The 14,153-nt window shown below is 45.8% G+C and overlaps 1 protein-coding gene across 4 annotated transcripts in view; it reads left to right on the top strand.

The window, feature by feature from the left end:
• Arhgap26 (Rho GTPase activating protein 26) overlaps nucleotides 1-14,153 on the top strand; it is a 411,283-nt gene that overhangs the window by 133,326 nt on the left and 263,804 nt on the right. For all 4 annotated transcript variants that reach the window (XM_075968780.1, XM_075968779.1, XM_075968783.1 and 1 more), the window contains exons 7-9: nucleotides 4,589-4,693; nucleotides 5,998-6,127; nucleotides 9,504-9,604. In XM_075968780.1, coding sequence (XP_075824895.1) covers nucleotides 4,589-4,693; nucleotides 5,998-6,127; nucleotides 9,504-9,604 — 336 coding nt within the window. The remainder of the gene's footprint in view (nucleotides 1-4,588; nucleotides 4,694-5,997; nucleotides 6,128-9,503; nucleotides 9,605-14,153) is intronic.

The raw sequence follows: 14,153 nt of genomic DNA, 5'->3' as shown, positions 1-14,153 counted from the left end.
CTCAGACTGAAGGGGAGATCCTGTCTCTACTAACGCTCAGACTGCATCTTCAGACTGCACCGTCTCCACTAAACCTCAGATTGCAGTGAGCTCCAGCCTTATATTCCTCTCTCTGCCCAGCCACATACCCTCCTGTCTCCACCTCTCTAGTGCCTGGCCTTTAATGGCTTAGCTCTACACGCTGACCTTCAGGCAAGCTTTAGTTGTTAAAACACAAAGTATCACTCACTACACAGCAGTGATAATGAAAATTCTGCCCCACGCAGGAGGATGTTGAGCAGCCCCAGGCCTGGACTATGTCTTCTTTTAAGTGGGGAAAGCCCTGCCACTTTGGCTCTCCGGACTCTTCCCAGCATGGGAGCTGTTGGTAGAGCACTTAGTGATGGAGACAGTACAGTCAGCATCGGCTCCGGCCTCTGACCACCTCCTATTGCACTGTTGGATCTGCAGGGAGAAGTGTAAGTGGGATTCTTGCAGGGAAATGTCACAGTCCAGTAGCTCTGCTTTGTCCCACTCCTCCATCAGCCTGCACGTGGGAGTAATTCTAGGAAGCAGTGGAATGCACCCTGTCGTGTTCTCATCCTGCCCCTGGCTTCAGAGCCCTTCTGCCCCAGTCAGGCTCTGTGGAGAGGCTCCTAGAGAAGGTGACCTCTCACGGCGGATTTGTCATAGGCAGAGCAGCACAGAGATTCTACTGAGGGGACCGCGATGGTGTCTCACTGGGCACGAAAGAGTGCCACATGGGAAAAAGTCCGACCTGACGGTTGTACCATCCTTGTTAGAGTTCCATTCAGCACGTGCTGCTCCACCTACTGTGAACCTGAGCAAGGGCTCCACATTGGGAAGACTTTAGGGAGCCATGAAGGTGGGGAAGAGATAGGGGCAGGGACGGGAGAGGTTTAGAGGGGAGGGGTAGGGGGTGGATGGATTTTGTCAAAATGCATTCCTGTATGAAGAGTTTTTTTTTTTTTAAATATTTGGCCATAAGAAGACTTTTCTATATTTAAAAAGTAGTGATCTTAAGCAGAAAATTCTTGTTTTTGGAGAGTATTATTCCAGCTGGCCCATCTGATTTTGGAGTTTGGTCTTTCAGTAGGCACCCTTAACAAGTAAGATATCACACCTCTTAGTTTGGGTTGAATGACAACCACAAAACCCTCACACCCAACAGATGTTTACTTCTGACATGTTTGTCAGGTCTGGCTACACAGGTAGGTGTGGCTGGGCTCATTTGCCTGGGTTTTCTTCTTCTCTCTTTGGTTTTTCCCCCTCCTCTTCGTCACCATCACTATATTTATAGAGGCAATTCCAGCTCTGCGACTTACTAGCTGAGACCTTGTACAAGGTTACATCTAAGTGTTCCTGCTCCTTCATTTGAAGACGAGGCTAGAACCAGTGCACCCCCCTTCCCAGGCGTTTTAAGAATAGAATTGTGTAATGGAGGTGAGGACAGAAAAGCACAGGCTTCCTTCACATTGTCCTTGCATACAACACGGTTTCAACAGCACTTTGCAGGAGACTCCGCTGGGGGCTCCCACACTTAGCTGTTGGGATTGGGCTAGAGAAGGGCGGTCTGAACCTCTACCACTTTGAGAACCACTGTGAGCACTGATGGCCTGGTTCTTCACTGCGGAATAGCGTCTGATTACAGGCAGAAAGGAAACCACAAGAACCCATTGAGTGAGATTTCTGGGCACACAGATGCTGGTCACCGAAGCTGCAGATGGTGAGGTGTCTGCAGCTCAGATGAAAGTGCTCCCAGTGGGCTGGCTTTCTGTGAAAGTGCTCCCAGAGAGAGGACGTCTGGGGGAGGTGTTGGCAGAGCCATGCGTCCTCAGAAGCCTACAGACAATGTGCCTCTCCTTGCCTCTCCTAACTCTATCAGTTTTCCCACAACCCTTGTCTTTCCATGACTGGACTGGAAGCACTACCTTGTGGTGCTCAGGTCTCAGAAGGCCTCCTGAGAAGGGGATAGAGGGAGATGGCAGGGGAGAAGGAAGGGCCCAGGAGAACAGCACACAAGGAAGTGTTTCCTATAGAAGTGAGACCAAAGGACGTGAGAACCAATCTTAGCAGTCACCCTCTCTTCTGTCTCCACAGGACAAGTGAGGTCTTGTTTACTTTCAGTGAAGGGAAGGCTGAGTTCATAGCAATGACTTTAGGTTCAGTTGCTTATTTTGGGCATCTTTCTTAAAAAGCAGGTGCAGAAGGGCCAGAGAGATGGCTCAGTAGTTAAGAACGCTGGCTGCTCTTCCAGGGGACCCAAGTTCAAAACTGGACCCATGCAGGGGCGCACAGCCATCTATAATTCTTGTTTCAGGGAATCTGCTGCCCTCTTGTGGCCTCTCTGGGCACGGCATGTACATGATAAATGTACATACAGGCCAAAAAAAAAAAAAAAACCCAAACCAAAACACACACAGACACACACACAGACACACACACACAAAACCACCTATACACACAAAACAACAGAATAATAAAAAAATGTAAGTGGAAATCAAATTCTTAGTGCTTTGGAGAAGTGCTGGAACCCAGAATTTCAGTTGTATCTGCAGGGAGAATGAGGAGAGAAGAGCAGCTTTTACTGTGGCTACCTAGACTTCAGAGTAGTCCTTCTCTATTTCTGGAGTTGTCTAGAAGGAAAGGGATATGCGTCTTCCTCTCAGGAAACAGTTATGTAGAGGGAATCCTAAAGCTTTTGCCTTCTCTGAAGAGAAGAGTTCAGTACTGGCCTTCTGTACTCTAAGGCCCTAAAAACTTACTGACTTAGGTCAGGAGTAGATGTGGCATATGCTACCCTAACTAGATGCTTCACAGACAGAGGACCCAGTGATGCCTACTTGCTGACCTCCCATGAGAATGTAAAGGGACAGAGCAGAGGGAGGTCAAGCTACCATTTTAGTATAGTGTCGGTCTTATACGACCTCTGAACTTGTTGGGGACAGAGCCTGGATCCTGGTAGCTGGAACATGTAGGTTTGCTGACCTACATGCCAATTATAGCAAAGGTAATTGTGAAAAGCAGAGAAAGAAGGTTTATTCAGTGTGGCCACACTGTAAAAACGAACAAATAAAGAGATTTAGTGAATCTACCTCCCCAAGTCCACCCTGAGGTCATGATATAAGGTTTAGGTTTAAACAGAAGGTAAGAGGTATGCCTGACTCAGTATTCCTGGTCAAGGGGCCATCCTGCCTATAGCTGTCTCAGCTCCAGTTTGTCCCACAAGGTGATTGGACAGCTTGTGTGAAATCTCTTCTCACAAAAAAGTCTGTCCTCCTGCCAGCCCCAGGTGTCAGAGCATGAAAGTCCCAAGGAAAGTTTGTCTCAGTAGTCTGGTAGCCAAAGGGAGGCACACAAGTGACTCTTCTAGAATATGCTCATTCCTCCCACTGTGGTTATGCCAGTATAAAGTTCTTCTGTAGTCTGGGCTTAGCATGTGGTCTGTCCTGTCGGGGCACCCCCTCCTCTGGTGCTAATCACTCCTGTCAGACTCAGTACAAAGTACAGAGTGAAATCCTTCACAGGCACCAATGGAGCTGCCAATCTGAAAAGTGGAGCTGGTGAAAAGAGGTACAGATGTGTTTGTGGAGGGGCTGGAAAGCTAAATGCCACAACACAAAGGAAAACAGATGCATTTCCCATAACGGATGGTGGTGGGGTCTGGAGGTCAGAGTGGACCTCTCAGCAAGCAGCTGTGATCTCAGGTCCTTCCCAGCCTGGTGCTGCCTTTCATGGTGCCCCTTCTTCATGTTAACACTGCCCTTGCAGACAGTCTGGGGAGGACTTGGGAAGGGCCTGGGAGGTTCGTGTGTCAGCATTGTAGAGAAACACACAGGAATGTTGTGGGTGGGGCATAGGGCAGTTGTTGAGGATATGAAGGTGTTGTGTGAGAAACTGCGGTGAACAGGTGTTTCCATCACTTTGCGTGGCGGAGATTAGATCATGAACGCACTCACCTATTAGCCCTAGAAGATTTAAACGGGAGTCAAGGGACCTAGCATAATTGAAGCCAGGGTGGTGTGTGGTCGCTTCATAAAGGGGTTTTTAGTGTTAACTGTGGGGAAGTTGAAATGCGCCTAGGTGTAAGTCTGTTCTGGGTGACTTCCTGTGATCTGACTCTGCTGGCTAGATTACAGGCTCAGAGCTCACCAGCTTCCTTAACAACTTCCGAGTCCATGTGACAACCTGGTGTTATGACTGTTGAGCAGCTCAGGTGCAGCTTCAGCCTGTAGTTCTGAAGAGGTGATGTTCTTAGGCAGTGGTAAGCATTGGGACCAAGGAATAGGTTTTGAATCCTGCCTGACACTCACCATGAAGTAGGGGACAAGTGACTTAGCCTCCAGAGGTGCCTCCTCATTATTTAAGCGGGTCCTTTTCACATTGAAGTCCTAGGTGGCCTGAGCACTCAGTGATGCAGGACATGGGAGGACACAGCATCTCACCCACAGAGATGCTCAGTGTGTGTTCGTTGACATTACTGCCTGTTCTATGCTTCCCAGACAGTCGGTGCTGGAAACTCAGATCTTGCTACATTTTTTCTTCTCAGCTGGCCTGTGTGACCTCTGCCTTTCTTCCCTCTTGACAGCTCCTGGCCTTCCTGCAAGGACTCTTCACTTTCTATCACCATGGTTATGAGCTGGCCAAGGATTTTGGTGACTTTAAGACACAGTTGACCATCAGCATACAAAATGTGAGTGGGGGCAGGGACCAGAGAGGGAAAGGAGAGGGTGTGTTTGCTCCAGAGTTTCTCCTCATGCATTGGAATGAGGTGTGTGAGGTGGGTTCCTGATTAGGCTCAGAGGACAATGGGGATCGGTTGTTTCCAGAATGTAAAATGGCCCAGGACTAAGCACCATTTCTCTTCCTGGAAGTGTTGCTGCTGGTTCTATGTGTTTTTCAGAACAGTGTCAGGATTTCCTTGGCAGTGGAAATCCCAGTTTAGCCCAGGCCAGACTAGCTGCCTTCTGTGCAACCAGCTGCCTGGCCTCCTGAGGTCTTATGTGAGTGTCCAGGGGTGGGAACTCAAATGGTGTGCTCTTGCTGGGCCCTTAGCAAGGCTGACAGGACATCTAAGTCAGTGCCATCCAAATGCAGCTGCTTCTCTGGCTTAAACCTGGGACTCTGGGTGTGCAGAGCTGTTTATGGTATTTGGGGCATAAGTCATAAGGCCAGCTCTCCTTTCACATTGGGATTGACCACGAGTTCCAAAGCACTCCTGTGTAGGACCTAGATCCAGGTATTTCCTGCATGGCTTGTCCTGCATAGCCTTTGGAAGTTTGGACCTTACATGGTGGTTCCTTGTTGACTGGGAGAGCAGGAAGTGGAGGAATGTATATATATTTATATAAATATAAATAAATATATACATTCATTCCTTGGATGAAACACAAGTTCTCATACATGCTAGGCAAGCTTCACTTCAGTCTGAAGGCAGACTTTGAAATAGGGATTCATGGATAGTAATAACTCAGAGCCTCTGAGAGACTGAGCAAGATGCAGTTGGAGGTTTTAGGCTCAGGGGTTCCAAGAGGGCCTGAGTAGAAGCCAGGATGTTCTGCATGAGGGGATGATGTAGAAAGCGCCCCTTTTAGGAGGATGCCATCTGTGAGCCATCAGAAAGCTACATTTCTTGCAACTGGAGTGGTGAGGACCGTGGTCCTAAAGGTCCTAAAGGTTCTGCTATTCTGGACTGCTTATTTAAACACCCTCCACTGACTCCAAGAGTTGCCACGCACACTTGAGGAGTTACGTTGGGTGTTCACATGCTTCCTCGGAGATCTTTGTGGTTGCTAGAGTTTGAGTCCTCCAGGTATGGGACTGTAAGGCAAAGATGTACTTTTGCAAGTGAAAATTTACCCATTTCCTAGACCATTGAATTGCCCCTTATTTAGTTTTATATCTAAGCTTTCTGTTTAGGCTGATATTCTGAACTATTAAGAGATTTCATTTTTTTTTTCTGCATTTGATCCTTTGAACAAAATTCCTTCGTTCCAGACAAGAAACCGCTTCGAAGGAACCAGGTCTGAAGTGGAATCGCTGATGAAGAAGATGAAGGAAAACCCCCTTGAGCACAAGACCATCAGCCCCTACACCATGGAAGGCTACCTCTACGTGCAGGAGAAACGTGAGTGCGCTGACTGGCAGGAGGGGGTGCACTCGCAGCCTTGGGCAGGCGTTGCTTCTGTAGGTGCCCGCGGATCAGTGTCTGCAGTCTTTCCTGCCTCCAGGTTATGTGTTCTGTTCCCTCTGTGCTAGGATTTCTCTCAGATGCTACCTTCCCCCGAGGCTCTGTTGTAGGTAGTTCGTTTCTTCCTAGCATGTCTCTCCTTTTGAACCTCCATGTCTTAGGGTGCTTATGCACCCCACCCCAACCACATGGGCATTGGAAAGTCTTACAGACCACACCCCCTTGAGTGCCTTAGAATTTGGTGACTCTGCTTTCAGTTGAGAGTTATCATGGCTTGTGCCCTTTTGCTTTCCTTCCCAACTCCTGTGATTCCAATACTTGGATTTTACGGAAAGTCAAAACAAAGAGGAGAGTCAGGAAGAGGACCCATCTCCTTGTAATGCAGTCAAGGGAAGAAATGTCAGGAGCTGCTCCTTGAATGCAGTCTTTTGGGAGGACTCACACGCATACCTTAGGCCCCGGGGAAGGCTTAGAGGGTATGCATCCAGGGCAGCACCTCCAGGCGCCAGGAAGAAGACCCTGAAAGCTTCTGCTTTTAATGTTTGTTCTACTAGCAGGCACCGTCCTCCTTAACAGGATCTTGCTGAGTAGTCCAGACTGACCTTGAACTTGTGATCGAACTTTGACTTTTCCTTCTGAGTGCCAGAGTCACACACCTGTGTGCCAGCATGTTTTCTTAGCAGGAGGCAGGGCTCCTGTATCATGTTGGTGTGTGTTCTCTGTGGTCCTCTCAGGCAGTGACTTCACTCCTGAGAGCCCCCTGTGAAGTAGGATAGAAACTCTTTGTTCTCGTGATTATATACTTAGTACTAGTGCTCACGCATAATTGCTCGGGCTTATAGTTGTTCCCATCTGACACTAGAGACTGAAGTGGGGTTGGAAGTATTGGCTACAGTAAGGGTTTTACATTCCTTGTTCTTTGAGGAATGAGCTTGAGGGGGGTTATAGGAAGCAGAAGCCACTTCACTGGTGTGCTTCTCTCCCTGAGTATGGAGTGGTGCCCTCTTTGCCATGCGGGCAGATTCCCTCACCCCATCCCACTGTCATGGCTGGAGGTGACTTAGAAAAGCAGACTTTCAGGAAGGCGAGGGTAGAGGTCACTGTGCCTGCAGTGCAAGGCTGCTGCCGTTTTTTGCCTGTGCCTGCGGGGTCACTTTTGCTCACACTGCATGGCACAGCTCTAGGCACACATTTCTCACGCTCTTGACACTAACACGTCGCTTTTTGTTAGAACTACCTCTTCATTTTCTAGCACATCACTTCAAGCATTTCATTAGGATACTGTATACTTTGGGAACTTACTATTTTTGGTAATTTCCAAGCTTACAGGAAGGTTGCAAGAATGGTATGAAGAAAACATGAATTCAGATCCACGGTTTCTCAACGCTTTGCTCTGATTGCCCCTCCTGTTTTCAGTGTTTGGCAGTGGATATGTGCACTACCCATACACACTCCATTTCTCCTGAGCTCTTCTGCTCTAATGCTCCATCATGGTGCCCATTGGTCCCCTGCTGGTCTTCGTTTCCATCATCCATTCAAGACACTGTGTTGTCTCTCCTCTGTATGGCTGCTGCTTTCTCTTTGTAACTAACCAGCATTCTGTGGGAGTCACCTGACAGTTATGTAAATAGCTTTTTTTCTCCATGTTTCTCCTAGAGTTGTGACCTATTGATCCTTGCCTAGCCTGATCTGTACTGTGATGGAAATTTCCCACTTTTACTAGTGTTGCCAGAGTTATTGCTTCTTTTTACCCACCCTCCATATCTGTCCATCTGCCCACCTGTCAGACCATCTGTCCTTCCCTATGTTTCCATTGTCAATAAAGCCTTAAGATTCATGTTTCACTCACAGGCTCTAATCTATTACTTTATATACCTTCACGTCCACATTGTTTAAGACAAAGCACTGGAACTTCCCCCAAGCTCTTAGAATGTTTGGTTTTTAAATTGCCTTTAATGATGAATGTATTTCTGTGTATACATTTGTGTGTGCCTGTGTGTGTGTGAGTGTAAGAGACAGAAACAGGAGTGAGACAGAGGAGAGAGAATGCATATATATATATATATATATACATAATATATATGAGTGTGTATGTGTGTGTTCTTGTGGGTATACAAGTGTGCCGATGCATGTGGTTGCCAGAGATTAACCTCGGGTATTGTTTCTTAGGTGATATTCACCTTGTTTTTTTGGACAAGTTTCTCATTGGCCTGAAATTCACTGAGTAGGCAAGGCAGACGAACCAGGAAGCCCCAAGGATCTATCTGTCTCCCCCTCTCCAACTGTGCATCAATAAACCTGGCTTTCTTTAAAACAATTAATTCTAAATTAATTGATTAATTAGTTAATTAATTTTTACATGGGTTTTGAGGACCTGATTTAGGTCCTCATGCTTGTAGTGCTTTATTAACCAAGCTGTCTCTGTAGCCCCTCTGTTGCTTTTCCAGGTTATTAAGTGATATCCAATACTTATATTTGGCAATCATACCAAACCATTAGTAGTTGCTAAGCGGCTGCTGACTCTCCTTACATGGTGTTGTTAATTTTGACCATTTCTATTGTGTGAGCTCTGTAAATACCTAAAACTAATATTGATTGAAGTCCTTGCAGGCTGGTAATGCCTTCTTCCTGTAATAGCACTTTGTTGTTGACAATAACGTAACTGGCCAGGTCCCCGGTGCAGTCAGACACTTGGTGGGCCTTGGCACCGTGGTGTCGCCCTCTTTCCTGGGGAGGATTTTGCGGCAGACTCCTTAGATGCCATCTAGGCATTTAGTCACTTCCAGTCTGCATCTCTGGTGTCTTTGAGGTTTCCATGTCTGCTTTCAGATCTTTTTGGGTTCTGCTGAAGTAAAAATTAGGGGTTTGGAAGTAGGTCAGAACCCCCGAGGTTAGTCACGGGGCCGCCGTGTGGGAGGCACGATGACATTGCCCAGATGGAAATGGGGACTGACACGTAGAAGAGCCCTCTGTGCTCCTTCCCCAGTCACCTCAGTCAGGGGAGAGGATGGAAACTTCACCTGGAGATTGATGATGGGAACGTGAATTGGTTTTCCCAGGGAACCAGTATTTCCCCTGTATTTGAAGCCCACTGGATGTAGCATTAGTAGGAGGTAGAGACCCTGTATATCTGGGTGGGGAAAGCATTGTTGGTTAGGTTTCTGTCAGCCTAGCTGTCTAGGGTAGCCTCAGGGTGGAGGAGATGGTTTAGCCCGAGTTCCCGAGCGTCGTGACCCATGTCTGTTATGGCAGTCAGTGGTGTGCAGCGCACAGTGGAGCGCGGAGATGGCTAATAGGCAACCTTCCCTTGCAGGTCACTTTGGAACTTCCTGGGTGAAGCACTACTGTACATACCAACGGGATTCCAAGCAGATCACCATGGTCCCGTTTGACCAAAAGTCAGGAGGAAAAGGGGTGAGTTCACTGTGACAGTGTCTTGCTTGGTTTGCTTGGCTGACAGGTAATGCTCACAGCACATACACATCTACAAGTCCAGTGTTTTACTGTAAAGATCGTTCATTCTACAGCAGTTCCAGGAGGCCCGTTTCCCTGAAAATGCTTAGAATAATCATTGTTAGCATTACTAACTGTGACCAAGACTCTTGTTTTACACGTATACACCGTGCCCTATGTCAGATATCAGTGAGTTACTAGAAAGTCGTGGTTGATTGACATCATCCTGTGAAAGTGATCCCTATCTTTCCTGCTGGGTCACCAGAGCCGCCAGTGAGCAGTTTAGATGAATCCGTTAGTAATTTCTGTGTAACAAGTTACCTCTAAACCTTGCAACTTTTAAATCCATGCCAGCTGTCTCAATATTTGCATTCTTAATATTCTTTGTGGATCAGGAATTTGGGGGAACATTTGATGGGTAGGAGGCTGAGGCTCAATTCGGTCCAATAGTAGCTAGGACAGAAGCAGTGTGGATCGGAGGCAGCTCAAGGCTAGCCACACACAGCTCTCTTCGTCTTCCAGCTTTCTCTCTCCGTCCTCCATGCCCCCTCTGTCTCTGTGGTCTTGGACTCTGAGGCATGGAAGATACTCTGTGGCTGTGTTTCAGAAGGAACCTAGCACTGCTCCTGGGGTTCTCCCTGTGTTCTCCAGGGTTCTGCCTCTTGCATGCCTCCAGACAGTTGTCTCTACTCGCCACCCTCAGCAGTCAGGTCCTCCCTTACAGAGATGATATGTGTCTCCCTGGGCTGCCTTCCTACCTTCTCTCGCCTCAGCACCCTGTATTTCATCATGTCCTAGGATGGATTTTTTTTTAAAGTTGATTGTTTAGAAATTTTTGGCCACCTTGTATTTAAGGTTTTACCTTAATTCAGAACTGAAACAAATTCTCCAGTTACCAACTTTGAATATTGCCTCTCTCTAATTTTTGCTATTATTTCCTTGTGAGTATATTAAACTGCTTCGACAGTTTCATATTGTTTTCATCTTGTGTCAATCGCTTTCTGTAAGACAGTGCCTCACTTTGTCACCTAGGCTAACGTGGAGCTCATGTGCAGTCAGGCTGGCCTCCAGCCCTCGTGGTTCTTTTGCCTCTGCCTCCATTCTCAGCCTGAATGTTTTTAATCTTTTTGAATATCTGAAATATATTTTGAGTCATTTCTCTGGTTCTATCTTTGGTTTAAATATTTTTTTCAGTTGTGTCTAATATTTTGGTAAGTTAGTTCTTCGCTAGCCCTCACGCTGGCCTTCTATGGACATTTTTGTGTACCATGTTGAGTTAATGTTGGAGAGCATTCAAGTGCACAAGAAGGGAGAGCACAGAGACTGGGCATGCCTGGGCTGGGCCTGTGCTGTGCTCTTTGCTCTTCAACTCCAGCTTTTCTTCCTGGATCTCTTACTTGAGTGACAATAAAAAGTTTTATCAGCATCTCTGTTCCTTCCTTGTATTCAAGCAGTAAGAAAGCCCTTTTAATTATTTTTCTTTCTTTTTTTTTAAAGCAGAGGTGATATTGATTTACAAATAATCTCAGGAAAACACATATGTTAACAGAGTTAGAAGAGAGTATTACAAATTATACCCAAGTTACTGCATGTCCCCTAGCTTTCCTAGAAGCAAGCCCTTCTTGTTTGGAATGGGTCATAGTCCTTTTCTTCCTATTGCACGCCCTAGAAACCAGCTGACTCCATTGTTCTTCTCCACAGGCTTTGCTTCAGGACTTCTCACATGGTTCCCAGTCTTTAATGAACTCAGTTGTATTTCGCAGTTCCTTTCTTATTACCCTTGTCAGTAAAGGGTGGAGATCCATACAGGGTTTCCAAGGACTTCTGCAAGATCCCATAGAGTACCTCAGTGGGTTGTTGCACTCACGTGTGTCAGGCAAAACCCGAGAAGGGCTTCCTTAAGGAACTTGCTACTCTAAGAAGTCATTTTCCAAACCATAACTGGTTATATTTATGCTCTCCTTTGTAGTGGTCTTTACTCTTATTATCCCATGTTGTGCCGTTTGATCTGGCTTTCCTTTTTCACTAAGGAAGAAATTGGGGATCAGAGAGATCAGTTTACTTCTAAGTTTATATACCTGAGTTTCAAAGTGAGTATACTAAACTCTCAGTCTGGAGTTAGAACCTCCTGCTTCTGAAGCCAAATCTTTTCATGATACCACCGTTCCCTAAGTTTTCTAGTGAAGGAAAAGGAGAGGATGTCCTCATAGTTGAGACAGAGAAGTCATGTGATGTGTTGGTACTGTTGTTTGTCTCCAGTGTAGTGAGTATGGTGTCCTCCTACACCTGACATGATTCTTCCCAATCTTTGTTGTCTATGAGCTTCTACCTATACCTGCTTCCTCTTTGTTCCTCCCAGTCTCCCTGGACCCTGACTACAGAGCACTTTCATCTGCCTGATTCTGCCTTCTTTCCTTCTCTATATCTCTGCTTGGATTTCCTGCCTTGCTATATTCTGCTTTGTCATAGGCCAAAGCAGGTTCTTTATTATCGAATGATAATAAAACATATTCACAGCATATATAGAGGACTCCCACATCAGGAAGCCCCAAATACTGATGCTCAGTTTTCTTTTTCTCCTCCTCCTCCGCCTTCTCTTCCCTTTCTCCCTCCTCTTTTCCTTCCTCCTTTTTTTTTTATTCTGCAGAGATTCCAGCCCATGGAATGGTACTGTCTCTATTTAGGGTGGTTTATGCCACCTTAGTTAATCAAGTTAATCCCTCAAGGGCGTGCTCAGAGGATTCTAGATCCTGTCAGTCTTAACCATTATACCAGAGTTATAATGTTTTAAAGTGATTAAATTTCTTTTTAGCCTTGTAAGTAGCCCAGCAGATAATCTTTACAGTTTTTCCCTTGCCTCCTCAGAACAAAATCTCATGGTCTTCCTTTTAAAAATAGGTTTTAATTTTAAAGACAAGGTCTCATTCTGTAGCCCTGACTGACCTGGAACTTGATAAGAAGAAGAGGTTGGTTTGGAACTCACAGAGGTCAGCCTGCCTCTGCCTCCTGAGTGCTGACATTAAAGGTGTGCTCCACTGTGCCCAGCTCTTCTTCCTTTTGTGCTTATGTCTGATGGTCCTTTTAGATGTCACTCACAGTTTTTTCTCATGGCATTTTATCTACGTTTTCATTATAGAAGCTGGCCATAGCTAGTAAATCTGAACTCTAGTTGAGTATCAACAAGTCAGATTTCTTATGTTTGACTGAGTGCGCTTATCAAAGGACTGACTTAGAATTACTTATTTGAAAGATATTAATTGGCTATGTTTTCAGTTCTAGAGTCAGGGATTATTATCACATACAGCAGAACAAGCGTTGTGGTAAGGCAAGCAGTAGAAATTAATTTTAAGGCAGAGAAAGGCTGAAGAATTCAGAAACAGCACAAAATAATTGGTCATTTCAAACTGATTTTCGCTGATCTGGGAGTAGCAGCCTAGCATGTAGCAGGCTGCATGTTTGATCCCCAACATGGAAAACAATGAAAACATGAATTTATAATTTTTGTAAAGAGGGGACAGGAGAGTGAACAGTGGAAAAGTAAGTAGTTGGTTAACAATACACTAATTTAGGGTTCTTTCTCTCTCCATCTCTTTCTCCGTTTTATTTAACTTTATTTTATGTGCATTGGTGTGAAGGTGTCAGATCCCCTGGAACTGGAGTTACAGACAGTTGTGAGCTGCCATATGGGTGCTGGGAATTGAACCCAGGACCACTGGAAGAGCTGCCAGTGCTTTTAACTGTTGAGTCATCTCTCCAGCCCTTCTGGTTTCTTGGGAGATCAGATTTAAAAAAAAAAAAAAGAAGAAGCTTGGTTTTGTAGTGGGGAGTATTTGCATGACTGCTTCCATGTTGAATTTTAGTCTTTTTTTTTTTTCAGATCCAATATAGATCCCTAATCCAAAACTGTCCCCCACCCTGTGAAGCTGGGTATCAAATCTAGGGCCACCCATATACTAGAAAAACACTTTATTGTAGAGTCAGATCTTCAGCCTTTTTGTTCTGAGGTAAGTTTTGCTAACTTGTCTAGACTAATCTTGAACTCATATAGCGCAGGCTGCCCTTGAGCTATGACACTCCTGTCTCAGCCTCTTAAGTAGCTGGGATTACTAGGCAACTTCTTGCAGCTTTTATTTAACACACTTACACATCGTACAGAGTGGATAAGGGTCAATCTCAGTCTGCGAAACTAATTTTTGCTCTTCAGTAAGCGGGTATAGATGTAGCTTATGCGAACACAAATGGTCTCTTCCTAGGGCTGTGCTTGTGTGCTTTTCTGACTTCAGCGGGTGGTTGCATTCACCTTCTGAAGTCACATTTCTTCTTATGCCAACAGAGCAGGCAAGTTTGTGAACTTTCCCCTTTTAGAAAAAAGGAGAAGAAACAGAAGCAATAACGGATTCCTCAGTGACAGACGTTGAGGATAGCTCCTTCTGTGTTTCTAGGCAGTACTGTGCCATGATTGTCACATTCCACTCACACAGTGGCACACTACCCAGCAGTAAAAAGAAAC

This window comes from Microtus pennsylvanicus, chromosome 4 (genome assembly GCF_037038515.1).
Source record: "Microtus pennsylvanicus isolate mMicPen1 chromosome 4, mMicPen1.hap1, whole genome shotgun sequence".
In the NCBI taxonomy this organism is placed as follows: domain Eukaryota; kingdom Metazoa; phylum Chordata; class Mammalia; order Rodentia; family Cricetidae; genus Microtus; species Microtus pennsylvanicus.
This window is presented reverse-complemented; position numbering and strand designations above follow the sequence as displayed.